Source organism: Anarrhichthys ocellatus, unplaced genomic scaffold (assembly GCF_004355925.1).
Source record: "Anarrhichthys ocellatus isolate YVR2014 unplaced genomic scaffold, GSC_Weel_1.0 scaffold56, whole genome shotgun sequence".
NCBI lineage: Eukaryota > Metazoa > Chordata > Actinopteri > Perciformes > Anarhichadidae > Anarrhichthys > Anarrhichthys ocellatus.
In genome coordinates, this window is record NW_022280086.1 from 1,387,141 (window position 1) to 1,407,425 (window position 20,285).

Genomic DNA, 20,285 nt, shown 5'->3' on the forward strand with positions numbered 1-20,285 from the left:
ATGAATCAGATACTAAAGTAAGGTCTATTGCCGACTCTGTCCCTGTTATGATGTTAAATATTGTTCCAGTTCCATTATTTAAGCAAACTAAGTTTTTTATCTCCATTAATTCTTCTATCACCGTTCCATTGTCATCATTGCTATTACCCCATAATGTGCTATGAGCATTAAAATCTCCACAACATATCACTTTTCCTTCTAACTGTACAGCTAATTCATCAAGTAATTTGATGTGACCAGTCTTCGCTTCAGGGAACGGGGAGATATAGTTTATCAGTTTGGTGTTGGTTTTTGCTTTTGTGTGTATATTTTGCAGGGGGAAAAAATAGCCATATGCCAGGGGTTTGTGTAAAAGGAGACAATAAAAAATAAACACATGTTAAGCATTATTATCATGTATAATTCATATAACCATGTTATATAAAAGATGTAATCAAAACATAATGTTAACCTTGAACTCTTTTGACTACAGTTCTGCAGACATAATAAAACCAAACAGCACATATTGAATGAATAAATGAAATATTAAATATTAAAATGAATGCTGTAATAAAACAATATGGAGAAATCTACCAACAATAATAGAATGACGACAACTCTAATGGATACTTAATCTTCAAATACACTTATTTCTTGACATTGTTTACAAAGTAGTTTGAAACAGATTCCCTCTTTGTGTAAAATCAGTGAAGTCAAAGGAAAGCTCCAACCGTATTTCTACAGGATCATGTTTCAAACGAATCTTCAGAGATTGCAAATGAAGTGGTGACATTTTCTAAATGAGGGATCTCATTTTCCTGCTCAAGGTTGATGGACTACATAAAATACATATCAGGGTAATAACCTTTTCTTCACTAGGTTCTCAATGTGCACTCTAAAAGATAACCATACTCATCCACCCAGATACCTGGTACTTGTAGGATGATACTTTTTCAATTAGGTCTCTTCCTAAAACATGGATGCCAGCGTTATCTAAGGGCTGATAGCCAAACCTGGAAAAGATAATGAATTTGGTTTTCTGAGCATTAAAAAGCAGCTTTAGACCAAACTATGAGGCCTGCAGCTGTTCAAAGGCAGTCTGGAGCTCATCAACAGCTGGACTGTGCAGAAGGAGCGTCTCTATTCCAAATGGAAATTAATGAGTTTTTGAAATATGACCAAACATCCTCAACAATGTTTCTTGTTTCTTGCATCCCATTCTTCAAAAAGCATTTGTCGCAAGTCAGCCAACGTGGTTGTGTTGGTCACTCTGGCACGAACGGCTGATCCCACAAGTGTTCAATGGGGTTGAGGTCAGGACTGATGGCAGGCCATTCCATCCTCTCCACTCCCACATTCTGGAGGTAGTCTCTGATAAACCGCTCTGTTTGGCATTGGCAGAGAAGACTTGGCAAATTTTTCATGGGCGCAACCCACATACTCAGCTCTGTTGCTCATCCCACAAATGCATGTTCCTTACAAATGTGGCACCATTTAAAAGGGACATAAACAGGCTTTCCAACAGTATACAATTTATTGCCAAGAAGTATTGTTACAACAGAGAAATAATCTACCAAACACTAATTTCCTTACTTTTTGTGCTATGGTCACTAAGGCTTGGGCAAAAAACTGTAGATGTGTACTTAGTTGGCCTATTGGTGAAAATAATATCAATTAGTGTTCCATTTTCCAATGACTTAGTGTTGAAAGAGAATACTTCTAACATTAAATTGCAAGAGGCCAATATGTTATCTACTTTTGAAGTCTGTCACTGGTATCATTAGGCTTTGTTTAGAAGGTATATTGTACAAGTCAAAGTGAAAGGAGAGACATCAAACGTTCCTGCTTCGTCCACGAGCAGGATCCAGAGATGTGTAGAGGAGGAGTTGTTGGACCACGATGGCACCAGCTTCTCCCTGTGCAGGTGAATTTGGTTTTGGGGGTCATTCAAGGGTTTTGACTTCAAAATATGCAATTATACATCTTGTTGGACCATTACTATTACTGTAGGAGCCATTAGTTATGTCTGTGTATTATGTCTGTTTATATTGGGAGCCTACATCAAGTTGAGTAAATTGTATGGGGCACAGGTGCATCAGTCAGGGATGATGGGTGACGAGGAGATCACACGGTTTTTACCGCTCACAAGTCACACCGGAGAGACACCAGGAAGAGAAGTCAGTCATCATATCATCACGTGGAAACGGAAATTCTAATTAAAGGAGAATCTCACCCAAAAGTGAAAGAGCATGGAATCTCTTTATTGAAGCGAGTAAGGAACATGATCTTCTCCCGCACCCAGCCGAGTGGCTAGTTGCTGGAATTGGTCACTATAATTACTACAGATAACACCCGAAAGCTTAAAGACAAAACTTGCTGTAGTTAAATAATTATTTCATTGTTTACACATACCACAGCCTTCGTCTGAACATTACATTTTGCTGGCATTGTTTGCCCTGTAAAATCAAATGATGTAAATGAAACGAGCAGATTCATTATTTATTGTTCACACATAAATCACAGCACTCTTATCTCCCTCTTCCGTGCCGCGCGTCTGCTTGTGTGCTCTCCACTTTGTTTAGGTTTCCATGTTTGTGAGCGCTGAGCCGTCATGAATCACCCGGATGACCTGATATGAAGGAGGCAGAAAAGAGTTCACACGTAGGCTCACTTTGGTTTCAGCTCAGCACTAGCTCGGCATCTGAGCCTCCCACATCCCAGGTCACGAAACTCGATTGTGAAATCACTTTCCCATTCCTCGTACAACAAATTCAGACTATTGGCACCAGCCTCCGACCATGTCGACCGCGGTCCCACAGCTTTCAGCAACCATCTTCAACCAACCCCGACCATATCATTAAGGTTCTCTGGCCGCTGGTCTTCCCCCACATACCTCACATACATCCATTCCACTCCACATCATCAGAGCTTCCGAAGAGACAGCCCCCCCACTCAAAAGTCTCCACTCACCTGCCACCAGATGTCAGCGGTCCATCATGGCTCTCCTCCATCCATTATTCCAGGACCCTCTTTACTCTCCTTGTTCCTTTACCCAACATGCTTCCACTAGCTCAGATTATGGAAAACAACAAAGTGTGTTATCACAATTATGCAGACGACACACAAATCTACATAACTATGTCACCAGGGGACTATAATCCCATACAAGGGCTGGGTAACTGCATTGAACAAATCAACAACTAGATGTGCCAGAATGTTCTTCAATTAAACAAAGATAAAACAGAAGTAATTGTTTTTGGTACCAAGGACGAACGATTGAAAATCACTGCTCAGCTTCAATCACTGACAGCAAGAAGAATATATCAAGGATTAGAGGACTTATGTCTCAACAGGATGTGGAAAAACTTGTCCATGCATTTATCTTCAGCAGACTGGACTACTGTAACGGTGTGTTTACAGGTCTCTGTACAAAGTCAATCAGAACGCTGCAGCTGATTCAGAACACTGCAGCTCGAGTCCTCACTAAGACCAGGAGGGTGGATCACATTACTCCAGTTCTGAGGTCTTTGCACTGGCTTCCTGTCCAACAAAGAATTGACTTTAAAATCCTGCTGTTGGTTTATAAAGCACTGAATGGTTTAGGGCCAAAATACATCTCTGATCTGCTGCTACCTTATGAACCATCCCGACCCCTTAGCTCATCTGGGACTGGTCTACTTTCTGTTCCCAGAGTCAGAACTAAACATGGAGAAGCAGCGTTCAGTGTTTCTGCTCCACACATCTGGAACAAAGTCCCAGAAAGCTGCAGGTCTGCTGAGACCCTCAGCTCCTTTATATCAAGATTGAAGACTTTTCTGTTTGCTGCTGCCTTTAATTGAACCAGATTCAAGGATATTAATTTCCTGCATTTCTGCATTTTACTACTGTGTTTTATTTCTTACACTGCTTTTTAGTGTTTTAATGACTGTTTTTAATGTTTCAATGAATGTTCTTAATTGTTTTTAAATCTCCTTTTCTTTTGCCTTATGTTTTGATGCTTTTAATGGTTTTATGTGAAGCACTTTGAATTACCTTGTTGTTGAAATGTGCTATACGAATAAACTTGCCTTGCCTTGCCTTACATCCCTTCATCCCACGACCCTCATCCCTTCATCCCTTCATCCCTTACACTACATCCCTTCATCCCACGACCCTCATCCCTTCATCCCTTCATCCCTTACACTACATCCCTTCATCCCACGACCCTCATCCCTTCATCCCTTACACTACATCCCTTCATGTCGCTGTCAATTAGGCCACAGGTTAATATAATCAAGAGGGTTACTTGATGCAGGTGTTGCTGAGTACAGGAGCAACCCGTTTTTGGCCGTGTGATGATGAATGAAGATAAATGTTCTGATTTCTTTAGTCTATGGTTTAGAAAATGTACGTAAAACAGAGAAAGTGGCTGTGGTCTGTTTATGTTGAAAATGCTGCAATTGTAAGAAATAAGTTGCATTTATCTTTGAAACTGGACTTCTCGCTATTTATTGCACGCGTCTAAACAAGCAATCAGCCACCGTGGTGGTCTTTTTTTGATAGGCAGCGGGGTTACTACACTATGTACAGTATGTGCCAATATGTAGCAGAGTACACTGTTGTTCATTTTGAGTCTACCACTAGGAGTCACCAAAGTGAGATTTTCAAACCCTACACACAGCAGCTTCAGAAAAGGAACCAGCAGACATGTGAGACTAACACAGTTTGAGCTCAATCAAACACAGAACAGCTGATGTGGGTATCTGAAATATATTGTCTACTGGATTTGTTCAATCATAAGATGGTAAAATAAAATAAAAAATATAGTTGTCAAAACTTAATATTTGTCAATATAAATATAATATAGATAATATTCTGGATTTTTTAATCTGTTCTGCTGCTGAGGAGGGAATCATATACAGTTGTGTGAAAAAGTGTTTGCCCCCTTCCTGATTTCTTATTTTTTTGCATGTTTGTCACACTTAAATGTTTCAGATCATCAAACAAATTTAAATATTAGACAAAGATAACACAAGTAAACACAAAATACAGTTTTTAAATGAAGGTTTTTATTATTAAGGGGGGAAAAAAATCCAAACCTACATGGCCCTGTGTGAAAAAGTGATTGCCCCCTAAACCTAATAACTGGTTGGGCCACCCTTAGCAGCAACAACTGCAATCAAGCGTTTGCGATAACTGGCAATGAGTCTTTTACAGCGCTGTAGAGGAATTTTGGCCCACTCATCTTTGCAGAATTGTTGTAATTCAGCCACATTGGAGGGCTTTCGAGCATGAACCGCCCTCAACTTTTGTCTCGTCAGTCCACAGAGTATTTTCCCAAAAGTCTTGGGGATCATCAAGATGTTTTCTGGCAAAACTGAGCCGAGCCTTTATGTTCTTTTTGCTCAGCAGTGGTTTTCGTCTTGGAACCCTGCCATGCAGGCCATTTTTGCCCAGTCTCTTTCTTATGGTGGAGTCATGAACACTGACCTTAATTGAGGCAAGTGAGGCCTGCAGTTCTTTGGATGTTGTTCTGGGGTCCTTTGTGACCTCTTGGATGAGTCGTCGCTGCGCTCTTGGGGTAATTTTGGTCGGCCGGCCACTCCTGGGAAGGTTCTTCGCCATTTGTGGATAATGGCTCTCACTGTGGTTCGCTGGGGTCCCAAAGCTTTAGAAATGGCTTTGTAACCTTTTCCAGACTGATAGATCTCAATTACTTTGTTTCTCATTTGTTCCTGAGTTTCTTTGGATCGCAGCATGATGTCTAGCTTTTGAGGATCTTTTGGTCTACCTCACTTTGTCAGGCAGGTCCTATTTAAGTGATTTCTTGATTGAGAACAGGTGTGGCAGTAATCAGGCCTGGGTGTGTCTAGAGAAATTGAACTCAGCTTTCCAAAGATGTGATAAACCACAGTTAATTTATGTTTTAACAGGGGGGGGGGCAATCACTTTTTCACACAGGGCCATGTAGGTTTGGATTTTTTTCCCCTTAATAATAAAAACCTTCATTTAAAAACTGCATTTTGTGTTGTCTTTGTCTAATATTTAAATTTGTTTGATCTGAAACATTTGTGTGACAAACATGCAAAAAAATAAGAAATCAGGAAGGGGGCAAACACTTTTTCACACAACTGTATATGTATCATATATCATATCATATATACATGTATTTTGTTGGGTTTTCTGACAATGGAGGAAATAAATATTCTACATATCACACATGTTGGGTAAATATGACTTCTTTTAGGCCAAAAAATAAATAAACCATACAAAGAAAGAACAGTTTACCAGTTTCCCTCTGAATAACAGGAAGCACACAATGGAAGATAAAACTGAAAATAAATAGAAATGCCCCCACCCCCCAAAACACTGTTAACAATCAACTCAATGACAAATATAAATGTAACAATTATAAACTAGCCACTAAATCAATACATAACAAGCAGTGCCATCATTACTGAACACGTATTACCGTACCATATATAAAACATCTTTAATAAAACGAATGAACATAAGGATCAAATATGTACATGTAAACAATTCCCTTAACAATTGTTTTCAATTTCCTTAAAGCCAAAGGGTTTAGCATGATACGTTCAAGCAACAAGTAGAATAGCTTTATATGATAATTAAAATGTATGTTTTTAAGAACATCTTCTTGTATCTAGTGGAAACCATCTGAGCGTGTCAACCATTGTGCAATGACAAGTAAAGTTAAAGAACAGTCTCATACAAATCTACAGAGACTTATTGATGACCTTGAGAGGAAAAAAATATATTTCATTTTTACAGTTTCAGCATCATCCAGTATTTAAGATGAAGTGATATCTTAGAAATGTCTGGAGTGATTCAGAAAACACCAAAGTTAACAGTCTGTATAATATGAAAGAAATTCAGTCAAACCCAACTTTGATTATTTTTTTAATAAAATGTCTGGTGAGATGTGAAATCATTGATTTATCTATCAAGTATCACGGTGGCTCATGACCTCAGTATTTATAATCCTATAATAATATGATAATATATGGTCACCATAGGGTTTGAGTCAGGAGGAGTAGTGCATCAGAGTTCTGTCCTAAAGGATTCAGTGTGCCTCGTCCTGTGAAACTACCACCACTCATCTCTGCTCCTTATAGCTCCGCTGTTGTTGTTCCTTTTTGTTACACTGATGGAGCATTATGCTTTTTTAAATTGTGTTTACATGTAATACAATGTTATTTTGATGGGTTAACTAAAGTAAGGAATTGCATACTCTCCCCCTCTTTGGAACTAATGATCCACAGTAAGTTGTCACAGTACATTTATTTGTCCCCCTTCTTTTCTGTGTAGTTGTAGAAACCATAGTATTGCAGTACTGCACAGCACAGCTGCAGGAAGAGGAAACCGCAGTATAATAAAACCAGCAGGTTCCAAAGGTTAGACACTGAGGCCTGTTATCAGTGGGTGGGAACGAGGAAGTCTGCTGCCAGCTATACACAGCTAGTTAACCACCTGCACCCATTTCATTTATTGATGACATCACATATTCATATTCAGCTTTCCCTGCGTAACATGTCAGCTGCTGCAACAACTTAAAGTGGCCAGAAGGATCAGAACGTCCCACCTAACCAGAAACATATATAGAAATCATTTAGTAGGGTGAGGGTCACAGCAGAGACCTGGAGCCTGATCCAATCTCATTTACTGCTGTTGTCACAGCAGAAGCTCCTGCTTTATGACACTACCTCACTGATATGTCTTTGTTTATCCTAGAGATTCTATTTTGCATCGTACTGTACTCAAATGAAAGTTAAGAAAGTTTGAATGAATGGATTTTCATTTCAGGCTCTTCCTATCCGTTGTGCTGCATGTCATGTGTATGTGGTTGAGGCAGAGATGATCGATGAAGGTCAGACATTGAACTCGAGTAGTCAGGTTCAGGATAGCTCGTTGATCAGGCCATAGGACATGAACAAATCAGGTGAACGGTACCTCTGCAAGCATGGACACCTGGCCAATCCTAGCGCTCGAATGCCTCAAACCTTCAATAACTGATTTTAGATCACTTGAGACAAAAAGTTGTGAACACAACATTAACATATTATCACATTTTAAGTTGACTTGGCAAACTTGCTAGCAAACCGTTACATATTTACACAAACAACATTGTTATTTGGAGTTGTGTTTGTGTCACCTGATGAATGTAACATTCACTCTCCTTTTAGCTGTTTTGGTCGAACTCCTGGGGGAGGTCTCTCTTCAGCTGTTGCATGCTCCTTCCTTAAGATGCTGTTCACCAGCTCTCTCACTGTCTGCTGTAGAAAAACTGTATGAATTCACTTCACTGATGTAAATGCTAAATGGACTGGACTTGTTTCTCTCTTTTCTAGTCTTCCGACCACTCAAAGCTCTTTAACACTACATGTCATCATTCACCCATTCACATCCATTCATAACTGATGGCTACCATGTAAGGCACCACCTGTCCATCAGATCTAGCTAACATTCATAACCATTCATACACCATTGGCACAACTACGGGAGTCCTTTGGGTGAGCCACAGACTCCTGTTGATGTGTCAACAGACGGATTTGTGTAAAAACTGAATTATTTGTTAAATAAGTATATGTTTTGTTCAGGAAGGAGAGAGATGGGACTCCATAACTAGTAGCATACGTTCTAAAGGTTACATGTCGATTGTTATTGTATAATTCACACTCTGAGTGAATCCAGATGTTGTCTTTCCACTGGAGGAATCAAATCCCACTGATGTAAGATATTGCTGGATAATGACACTTATGTAGTGATGTGGCACTCACGGAGTACTGCACCAGAGATAGGATGGTTTAACTCATGATACAGTGGTGCATTGTTAGCTCTTTATAGGAACACATTAGATATATACACAAAATCATAACAAGACAGTTTCGTCACACAAAGCAGTCATCACATACATACAGATACATTAAGTCACAAATATGAAGTGAAAATATCTCTGATGTCTTTTGATCTCACAGACTGAATGGATGCTGCTATACTGATAAAAACATAACATTTATTAGAAAAAAACATTGAAATAAAGCTGTACTCAGCAACACATTATCTAAATATCATCGTCTATTTTTTTTTTGACAAATGTTTTTAATTGTCTTTTCCACAATACACAAACACAGGACAGAACAAGGCGCATCAAAAGGTACACAAAGGCACTTGGAGATATTTCAAATAAAGATATCAATGGCATGTGTTGTTGGGCGTTACTGACTGTTTCTCAGCAGAAACAAAAATAAAAATAACAGTAGAGGGTGACAGATATGTACATGCAGAGATAGATACATATTATACCCCACAAATAGAATGCTCCCACATTCCCTAATGTGACCAGTGAGAGAAGAGAGAAACGGGGAAGGGAAACACAAAAAAAAGGAAACATAGGGTTACAACAAAATCTTCCCCCTCCAGAAACTCCATAAATGAGCCCCAAATCTTTGCAAAGATGTTATATTTCCCTTTAACTGCATATGTAAGTTTCTCTAGGGCAAGGCACTGTATCAGTCCCTCTATCCAATTTGGTTTGCTCGGCCTGTGAACAGATTTCCAAGCCATTGCAATTTTATGTTTAGCTTCAAGAAGACAAAATATGACCATCTTCTTTTTGCTACTGTTAAGTGTACAGTTTACTGGGAAACACCCAAAGAGACAGAGTTTTGGACATAATGGTAGTTGTTCGTTGATACAAATAGATACAATTGTAATAATCTCTTTCCAGAAATCCTGAATGAGGGTAAGCTACCTTTATGTATACCACATTTAACACAAGCATCCGGTGTATTGGGGTACATGCGATGCAGTAACTCTGGAGTAATGCATGTTCTCATCACCCATTTATACTGGAGAAGCTTGAACCTTGAGTTTATTGTTTGGAGTTGACTCTGTAGACATATGTCCTGCCACTCTTCTAGTGATTTCTTCATTTAGGTCTGAACACCATGCATCGTCTATTATTAATAATTTCTCATTGAACACACCAACAGTAGAAGAGTTGAGCATGAAGTGGAGGCAGCTGAAGACGGTAGGGCAGGCTCTCTTGTCTGTGGGTAGAGAACAGAGGACACGTCATCATTAGTGTGTGTGCACAGACACAGTGGACATGAGCTGTGTTGGGATCAGACAGCCAGCTATTGTTGAAACTAAAGGCTTGTCTTAGTGAGCACTGAACTGGTTAATCATTTATCCAGTGATAAGATTCTTATCTGCCGCAACACAAGTCGTCCTTTCAGTTCTGCATTTAAACTGCATCAAAGAAAGAAAATGAAAACTAGATATTTTTTATAGGTAACATCAAAAACACAAATACATCTGAACATTCACTTGCATTGATATACAAGTAATAACAACAATAAAAGCTTTTGTTGGATCAAATTTAGCTTTATTTCTATAATATTGTGCCATGAGGTGCCAATGTAAAAATATTTATTATATATAAAAAATGGTCAAAGTGAAGTTTTAGAAGGGAGTGAGGACATTGTAATGTTACTGGGAATTTGGGTTTGAATGACCTGAAGATTTACAGAAAATATAATTGCACAGTTAAAATACATAAAAACGAAACAAAAGGTTAAACAATGATAATAGAAAATGTGCATTTTTGTGGCAAGTAAAGTTTTCTTTGTTGGAGAATTTGACCTCAGTACTTCTTAAATCCTGGCTGTTGTTACATGTGCTGACCTTGGAAGTTGAGTGACCAAACGTATAAATATATCTAAAAATGAGAATTCTTTGTTGTTATCTGACCGCTTCCAAAAATCACCATTTTAGTGGTACATTTTTGTAAGTTTCTAGTTCTTTATTATCATAAACAGTTAGAGTTACAGTGACGCAGGTCATTCTTAGTGTTCTCTATTTCCAAAGTCTAATTGGAATTTAAGACATAAAATAGTGCTGCAGTAAAATATAGGAATACAATATAATAGAGTTCTGTAATAATGTGTGTACACACACACACACACACACACACATGTAACTACATATACGTTACAGGTGGTTTTGTGTGAAGGCCTCACCTGTCGGCCTACACTATGTAGGTGAGGTCTCTGTTGTTGTGTGCGGCATTTCTACGTCACAGCTTGCCACTGATGAGACAGTACTATGCGGGGTATCCTCCTGTGGGGTCATCGTTGCCATGGCAACGGCCACCTGCTCCACCAGCGTTGGCGCCCCGGCTGACCTCTGCTTGCGGTCCGCGCGGGTGCCAGACGGCGCTCCGTTCCTCCGGAGCGAGGTCCTGATGCCGCTGGACACGCGGCTGGAGAGGCGCCTCACTGCGCCGCCGATGCCGCTCAAAGCGCCCTTGTCCTTCTTCAGTAACCCGACATCATCCTCAAGCTCCGCCGGGGGAACCTCAATGTTCCCTGAGTACCAGAACACCCACCAGATGAGGCTGAGGAAGATCACGATGGCTCCCGCGTAGATGAGCAGGTCATAGAAGAACACGTTCACGAACACCCCGATGAGAAGCACGAGCAGTCCCACGATGTCAAAGGCTACCGCGAGCCAGAAACAGCACACACAGCGACCCAGACCCCGGTAGACCGGCTCCATGTCAGCACACAGTAGGCTGACGGGACGCTCCGACAGTTAGCGCTTTTCTCCCGGAGCCTTTGTGCCCTGGCATTGAGTTTCCGAGCGCTGTAAGGTGAGTCAAGTGAGGCGCTCAGCCTCGCTCAGGACAGGTAGTGTGCCGCACACTCACAGAGGAGGGGCGTGGTGCCGAGGGGGGAGGGGCTCAACCCCTACCTGGCCGGTGAGGGTTTGTGATTCAGCAGCAATTTGAACAGGTGAGTGTAGCCGAGAATGTGTGCTTGTTCAGGCCTGGTCTCCTTCTCCTCTGACCGTTCAGGACACACAGAACTGTCCCCAGGACAGGGGACCGTACATGTCGTCCCTATGTCTCTCTCCCTCATTTCCTGTCTGTCTGTTATCTCAGCTGTCACTATCAAATAAAGACATAGGTTCAAAAATAATACATGGTTATCATCGTGACATTTATATTTCTTCACAATAGTAATTGATCTCTCTTTGCAAATGTGTTCATTTAAATTTGATGTGCTGTATAGATTATTTCTAAAATGATATAAGCAATTAGACAGCTGCACATATTACTCATATTTGTAGTTACTGACCTTAGTGTTGCTATCTAGCTGTCCTCAAATGATCTTTTTTTTACAAACCAGGATGTACTCTGATACTCTGTGCTACATTAATACAGTTGAATCAAATATAAATAATATTGTATCATGGAACAGAGAGTTATTGTGTCCATCAGCTCCGTATAAGCATTAATGGGGGTTGGTATCGAGCGTCAGTGGTTGAAGACCTAAGCTGCTCTCCACTGTTGAATCAACGTCAAAAAACTGAAAAACAGGCCACATTTACACACTTGTAGACATGTTGGCATCCGTGTATTGTTGTGGTATTTGTTGAGTATTTTCTGTTGTATTTCCATTCTGCACACAGACAGATGGTCTGTGTTCATCCGCCGGTCTTTGGCCTGGAGCCACAGCCCCAAACTGAGGACTGTGTGTGTTTATGTGTGTGTGTGTGTGTGTGTGGGGGGGGGGGGGGGGGGGGGGTAGTTTGGGTGGTCTGCACCAGCGGCCATGTTGATCTGAGAACAATCAGAGATGGATATGTCCAGTGGCATTGCTCTGCCTCAGTAATCCGGTTCTAAAGGATTTACACAGCCCACCAGCAGCCACAGCGGCTTATGGAGAAGATGACAAATAAATAAATAAAGTAGAGCAACAGCCAACCAGGATACAATGAGACAGATGGTCAGCAGAAAATGACCCGCGTGGGACGGCCTGTGTGACATATTCGTCAAATGAAATAGAGAAAATGAACACAGGAGATATGAGATCTACAAACAGGGTTCTCAACCTTTTATAACTTAAGGTCCACTTGTGATTGTTAAAAATATCCAAGGACCACCGTCCCAAATAATTAATAAAAACAAAAAAAAACATGAGAAAATATAATCTGTAAACATGTGTTATGTAATGACCAAAATAAATATTCTGTTGACCCTCACCGCACCTGCCTGTCATTATGAATCCATATTTAATGTATTCAGGGTCCATTCATCGGAGAGAACGTTAGCAGAGACACGTTTGTCTCTAATGTTATGATTGGAGTTGTGATATTCAAATGGAACTGCTGACATTTTGCTTTGTTTGAATTAGTATCTTTATAATTCTTGAGAACATTTAGATATAAACATAACTTTGTACATTACTAAAGACATTTTATATATTTTAATCTAACCATTTGGCAGTACCTCCCAGCTGGCCTACAACATGAAATCACTTTAAGACCTGCATGGTCTTCATATGTAGAGGTCTTCATTTGGTCTTCATTCACACTTTGTCCCACAGGGACAGCAGTAATAGTGTTTAATATATTAAAGGTTATTAAAGGCTCCTTTAAAAAAGTCTTTACTGCCTGTTTCAGTCCCTTTGGTTAGAAGCAGTTACACTATACCTATAGGGCTTCTCTGGTTAGTTTGGGGACTCTGAAAGGCCTGGTTCCAGACCTCTGATCCACAGCTTTAACCAGTGGATCATCCACTGGTTAAAGCTGACCTGTGTTCAGTCAGCTCTGCTGTGCTCATGGACAGCTGTGTCTCTGGTTGGAGAGACAGTTGGCCAATCAGAGCTTTGTTAGCAGTATTAAGAATGAGGACGTCATCTTCAGTCAGAGTTGAAAAATGTCCATAAAAACTGCATCAAGTGTGAATAATGGGGGAGACTGTGGCTCAGTGGGGGGGCGGGTCGTCCTTCTATCAGAGGATCGGCGGTTCGATCCCCGGCTCCGCTCGTCCATGTGTCCTTGGGACACTTAACCCCAAATTACTCCCGCAGGCTGTTCCTGCAGTGTATGAATGTTATGGTCCTGATGGGCAGGTGGTACCTTGCATGGTAGCCCTGTCATCAGTGGATGAATGGGTGAATGATGTCATGCAGTGTTAAAGAGCTTTGAGTGGTCAGAAGACTAGAAAAGAGAGAAACAAGTACAGTCCACTTACTATTTACCATAAGATGGATCTAGCTGAACAACACATAGAGAGATCACTTCTCATGCTGATCTGACACAACAAACATTGAGCTAGCCAGTCTGTCAAACATGTTTCATTCATCATGCAAGGTATACATGTCTGTACATGCCCAGTGTTAACGGTAAAAGCGTGAACGTTTCTGTTTGATCTCCGCAGTGGTGACCGATGGTTCCACGCCAGGGTTTACATGACCTCTTACACCTGCTCAGGCTGCACCCCCCTCGTATGACCGTCTACAGCAGGGGTGCCCAATACATCGCGGAGGTAGTGCGGGTAGATCGCATGCCATTCAAAAGAAATTAGATGTCCTCATGGCATTTGCCACTTTGATTTTCTGCGCGGTCAACCGCGCGAGCTACCCCAAAACTCCGGCGAGCTAATTAGTTAGCCTTCCAATTTATTTCTACTAAAGAAGCTAAAGCTGCAGCGCCATGATTTGGGAAACTTCCAAAACCTCGCGTCAGAGCTGGAGACGCAACGGAAGGCGCGCACAGTGCGCGCTACACAGAGCAGATTGACAAGTGTCTGTCAGAGTTTGACAAACGCTTTCGAGACTTTGCTTTACTCGAGCCAGTTGCTACATTTATGTGCTGCACATTTCGGGAAGATATTGAGGTTGATTCACTCGCATCAAAAATTGCAACGCTGTTTCTCCTGAACTCGTCTGGAGTGGAGGATGAGATTCTGACACTGCAAGCTGACATTCAGCTGAAGTCCAGGCTCATGGACAGTTTTCTCACAGAGGAAAAGTACCCAAACATGAGGACATGTGATACCTTCTTGACTGCATTATTCGGCTCTACTCATTTATGTGAGTCAGCCTTTTCCCACATGAAGAACATTAAGTCCAAACACCGTTCCACCATGACTGATGATCATTTGAAGTCTGCTTGATCATTTGAAGTCTGAATATATATATATATATATATATATATATATATATATATATATATATATTCAGCATTTTTAAAGTAGGTAGATCATTTTGACTTGGTCATTTTAAAAGTAGCTCGCAAGCCGAAAAAGCCCTTGTCTACAGCATGGAAGTCTGGCTCTGATGGTCCACCACTGACGGCTCTGCCTTTGGTATGTAAGAATTTAATACCATTTCTTACTGGTCTACTAAACCTCTTAATAACAAAGATAAAGTTTCACATGTTCTATTGTCAAATGGAATAATAAAGATAAGAGTATCAGTAGTAGTCTGAAGTGTTCGCAACTGTTTATTCCAGTTTAAAGAGTGGAGAGGAGGCCAGTAACACAGGGCTGTGATATCACAAGTACAACAAAAGAAAAGTCTTGTCACTCTGGTCTCACTATAAACCACAGGAAACGAGAACTGCTTTGAGACACCAGTCACTAACTTGTTAAGATGCAATGATGTTAAAGTCTAACATGTTTGTAGCCAACTGGCTGGTCTACCAAACGCCGCTGCAGCTTCCAGGTCAACTGCAACAAACAAATACTTTGAAGGCTTATTCTATTTCTACTTATTTTTAGTCTAATATGTTCATTATTTCCTCACCAGAATGTTATTCCCGGCACTGTGCAGAGTTGATGCTCAAGAGAAAACCCTTTTCAGATAAACGTCAGGATTAAGTATTGGTTGTTCATCGTTAGGCTAAATGAAGCATTTTAAAACACAGAGGTCTATAGGACACAAGGTGTTCACAGGACAGGGAGATAATATGTTCTAACAATCTAACAGAAGAGTCAGCTAAATAAAGAAAAAAGAAAAATCCATTTTGTAAAATATGTTTTTATTCTTCATGACCTCAGTATTTCTAAAATCCTACGTACCCAGACTGATTAGCTTAACAAACAGAAAACGGCTTGTCGGGATCTCGATGTCAGACTGATGGTAATCCAGACAAATCCAAGTTAAGAATGCTCACTGAGGCCAAGACATCCTGACTGTTAGTCCCTGCTATGGGTCAAGCTCCAAAACCACCAGATCCTACACTCCCACAGAGTGTGACCTCACACTGTAGTTCACATCACTTTGTGCTTTCAGAGCAGATGGTTACTGGTTCAGGGTTCCCCATCAGTGGAGCTTGTGCTCCACCTGGTCCCCCTTGCCATGGTTGACCTCAGTGAGTGGCTGTTGCTCCAGGCTCTGTTTGAGCACAGGGACCCAGACCAGGCCGGTGACCAGGAACATCAGACCCACAAAGAGGAATAGCGGCCCCAGCAGGTAGGGGACATTGCCCACCTGGGTGAAGGAGAGCAGGGCCAAGGTTGTTCCCGGTACAAACAGCAGCGCACCAACACTGATGGCCACGATGGGCTTAAAGTAGAGGAGCCAGCAGGATGGAACCAGACCGCCCTGACAGCCAGGTGACTTCCTGTCCAGGAGAGGGTTGAGAGGTGTGGAGGCTTCAGTGTCCTCCCCATCCATGGTTGATATAGGGACTGATGTGGAGAGCATGGTCACACTGGGGGACACTGCAGAGACTAGATGCACAACACCACAGATCACTCAGTCTGATAGGTACAGAATGCATTCTGGCATTATTCTACATTTGGATTATTGTTCACAAATCCCATGAAAAGACCACACCAATACTGTCCCCACCCTGTTTGTGTCTCAGTCCTAAACCCATCGCTTCCTACTGAAGATGCCAATCTTTACACTTTATGTAGTTGCTCAGTCAGTCCACCACTTTGTTTCATGCTGAAATATCCAAACATTTGGATAAATGTTCCCCTTAGGATGAATTGTAAAAACTTTATCAGATCAACGTTTTAATGTGTCCGATACTTTGGTTTATGACCAAACACCCAAGAACTACTGACGTTCCCATGAGCTGGACTCTGTTCACTACTAACTATCTAATGTTAGTATGCCAACACATGAAAATAAGATGATCTTGGTAAACAGCTGTTAAATATACATTAGCATTTAGCTCAAAGCACAGAGGGTCTTAATGACCAGTTTCCACATAAAAACGTGTTTCCATGTTGAAGGACAGCAGAAACAATGAGCGAGCCAACAGCTGGTGGACGATGTAGATGTGGATGAACTCTTCCTCACCAGCTCCAATCACTGCACACACTCACTGTCCTCAGCTGTAATAATGGACTGAATATTGGCTGAATTCCATTTAGCTGCCTCAGTTTCAGGGTACCGGTGTTCTTCATGCATGTTCACGTTGTCATGACTTGCAGAATAGAATGTTATTGGAACCTGCTTCTTCCACTACGACGGTCCAAATGTCTGCTGATAAATAGATCTGTGGAGCTCTAGGACAACAGAATGAGGTCGTCTGTACCACACTCTGGATACAAACACATTACGTGTTAGTAGGACACATGCATTGTTGGTTTCATGGGATTTGTAGTCAATAGAAATATAGAATAGATATTTTATAAGAAGCACTGACATTTTTTTAAAAATAGTTTTCTATTCTAGTTGTGATGAGATGAGACTTTTCAGGAAACCTGTTGCAAAACTAAATAGAAAACATGCAAGAAGCCTGAACTTCAGTACAGAAACCATCATCTAGCACAAAAGCAGATTCAGCATGAACGACGACGGCATCTCCTCAGTCTGACAGAATAAATCCATAGTGATCCATAGTGAGGATTCATGTGAACGGTCAGAGGCATTTAATCCAGCATCATGTCATCAGCCACATCAAATAAACATACAAGTATACAATGACAAAATGTTGAATAACCGTCTGCATCTTACCTAAAGCCCATCTGTGTCTCCCTGCTGGACCGGCGCTGACAGACTGACTGACCCCCCCTCCCCTCCATGCAGGCTCACAGCATCACACTGTAAACCTAACCACTCCTCGGTGCACAAGGATTAGTGGTACTCATAATAAAAATCATTTTCTTTTCATGTAAAAGTAGCAATAAAACAATATAGAAATATTTCATCACAAGTAAAATAAAAAAAGCCTGCATTAAAAATCCTACTTGACGTGACAAAAGTAAAAAATACTTTAATCTTTAACGTGTGTTGTATCCAATGAGCAGAATTTGTTAAATCTTAACCTTCAAAGTACTGTAATTAAAAACTGAGCAGCCAGATAAAGGGGGTGGCGTAAGAAGTAGAATATTTACATCTGTAATACAAGTATAAATTATATGATGTAAATACTCCTTCACGGTACAGTACTCGAGTAAATGTAATTTTAGCAATTTCAAGAACACAGATGGAGAACAAAGTGATAATAAAGTTGGATATAGTTAAAGTCATGAAAAACATCCCAACTCCTCACACCTGAACAAACAAAAGAATCATACGAGTCATTGCTTTGAGAACAAAAGGGATTTTCCTGAAAACTAATTTCTAAAAATTGGGACGGACTCTTAATTTAACCACTTCTCCATTTTAACAAAATCTAATGAAATCTTTGGTAAAATACAAAAAAACATTGCGATTAATATAATAAACAGCTGCATTCACCTTCATTTCAAATCCAATAGGTTGGTTTACCTGCTCAGTGCACTCACGTAGCTGCACACTCTTTGAGTATTGGAGTACTGGATCTTTGAGTATTCTCTGTACAAGTGTGGTTACCACGATGGTACAGGAGAAAACAAAGGTGCCGGTGCTCTCTGCTTCTAAATGATCCGGCTCACAGAACAGACCAACGTACTGTTGCATGAAAGGTTGTGAAAATACTGTTAATAACTGTTTGAAAAGCAACTTCCAAAATAAAATTCCTTATTTTCAAAAGAGTATTTTAAGAATACCATTGTTCACCAACATACGGCCTGACAACATTGAAATTGGTGCTTTGTGAAACCACAACTTTAACAAAGGAGATATGAAAGCAGCCACTGGACTGTGCTCTGAAAATTAACACACTTTGTTTTCCCAATTTATAATTTTATTGTCATAGTTGTTTGCTTTAATAACATTTGAACACGCTCAAGCACACTGCCAGAACGCCACGAGAAACCAAAAACTGGGTCAAAGGGAGACATGTACACCCAAGATAAACATTTTGGTTTCAACTGGTTAAGTTCTTTCAAACCATTTCTTTTGCAATTTATGTCTGAAAATCATCCTTTATATTCCAAGCAGAATCCTGGTCCACATCTGTTTACAGATATAACTTCTGCCATTTGTCATTGTCATTTATGAAAGCAAGAAAAAAAAGTGGAAGAACACCCCTCATGTAGGGAGGTGGGCTAACCCAGGAATGGCATAGCTGAGCTCTCAATATGAGAAAGCTGACTCGTGTGGACTTCATCTTGGTGTGTCATTTGCTTAAAAACAGGTTCTTTTTTTTCCGAAGCTGGCCTTCGGCACAGAAGAGGGGGCGTGACAGGGAGGTGCCGTCGCTGCTGACAACTGTGTGGTCGGGTTGCGACCGAGCTCCGCCCATTCCTTCTCACTCGGACTCTCAGGCAGATCCGTCCTCTTCAGTCCCGCTCAGCTACCAGCTTCAGCACCTTACCGATGGCGATGGTCTTACCTGAGACACAGAAAACAAGCCTCACATTTGTCTCTGCCTCACTCACTGATGCTCAACGGAACTTAAATCTAGTTATCAAATCCTTATGAATCGCTCATCAGGTTCACCTTTCAACATTTCAGAGTAATTAAAGACTCAAAGATCTCTGAATCCTCTCTGTTGACACACTCCAGCTCTGAGCCTCATTAGTGTTCACAACCAAGCGGAGAGCCGAACATTTAGAGTGGTAATGGTATACCGTACATCACAGTATATTCCCTTCAGAATATAATACTGTTTCTGATGGGAGAGAACTGCTATGATAACTACATGGCTTAACTTTAACCAACAACAAATGTAATAGTTTTCCCTTTACTAGTTATTATTTATGGGTGGAGCTGCTCACTGTGATGGAATGACTTACAATACAATAAGTGTGATCACTTATTGTATTGTAAGTCATTCCAATGTTCACAGAGCCTACTCCCTCTCTGTGTTATAGAGCCAGCAGTTGTCTTTGACAAGATTTGTATCCACAGAATATTTACATTATGATTATTGAGCATCCTGTGAACAAAACAAATCCAATGGAATTAATCTATTCTGTCTCGTCTGGCCCTCATGATCAATACTGTGCTATTCTATATTGGGTTCATTTCTGTAGGGAGTTGCTTCTATGGAGTCAGATTAGTCTCAATATTAATGAATGCAAACATAACACCCCCTCCAAAAAATGTATAAAAATAATTATATACACACATACATATATACACAGTTGTGTGAAAAAGTGTTTGCCCCCTTCCTGATTTCTTATTTTT

The 20,285-nt window shown here is 40.7% G+C and overlaps 3 protein-coding genes across 3 annotated transcripts in view; all 3 read right to left on the minus strand.

Annotated features, from left to right (window-relative positions):
* Nucleotides 1–8,794: 8,794 nt before the first annotated feature.
* Nucleotides 8,795–11,643, minus strand: LOC116396493 (transmembrane protein 238). The gene is made up of 2 exons (XM_031871125.1): nucleotides 11,001–11,643; nucleotides 8,795–10,028 (listed from the first exon to the last, which is right to left on the minus strand). Exon 1 carries the CDS (start codon nucleotides 11,536–11,538, stop codon nucleotides 11,014–11,016), a length of 525 nt encoding a protein of 174 aa, XP_031726985.1. The 5' UTR covers nucleotides 11,539–11,643; the 3' UTR covers nucleotides 8,795–10,028; nucleotides 11,001–11,013.
* A 4,404-nt stretch (nucleotides 11,644–16,047) lies between these two features.
* LOC116396510 (uncharacterized) lies at nucleotides 16,048–19,398 on the minus strand. The gene is given in 4 exon segments (XM_031871147.1): nucleotides 16,048–16,161; nucleotides 16,164–16,504; nucleotides 17,745–17,806; nucleotides 19,289–19,398. Coding segments are annotated over 4 exon segments (627 nt in total).
* The window catches only part of gspt1l (G1 to S phase transition 1, like), an 18,456-nt gene continuing 15,815 nt past the window's right edge, over nucleotides 17,645–20,285 (minus strand). The window contains exon 14 of the mRNA XM_031871169.1: nucleotides 17,645–19,488. Coding sequence (XP_031727029.1) covers nucleotides 19,436–19,488 — 53 coding nt within the window. The 3' untranslated portion in view covers nucleotides 17,645–19,435. The remainder of the gene's footprint in view (nucleotides 19,489–20,285) is intronic.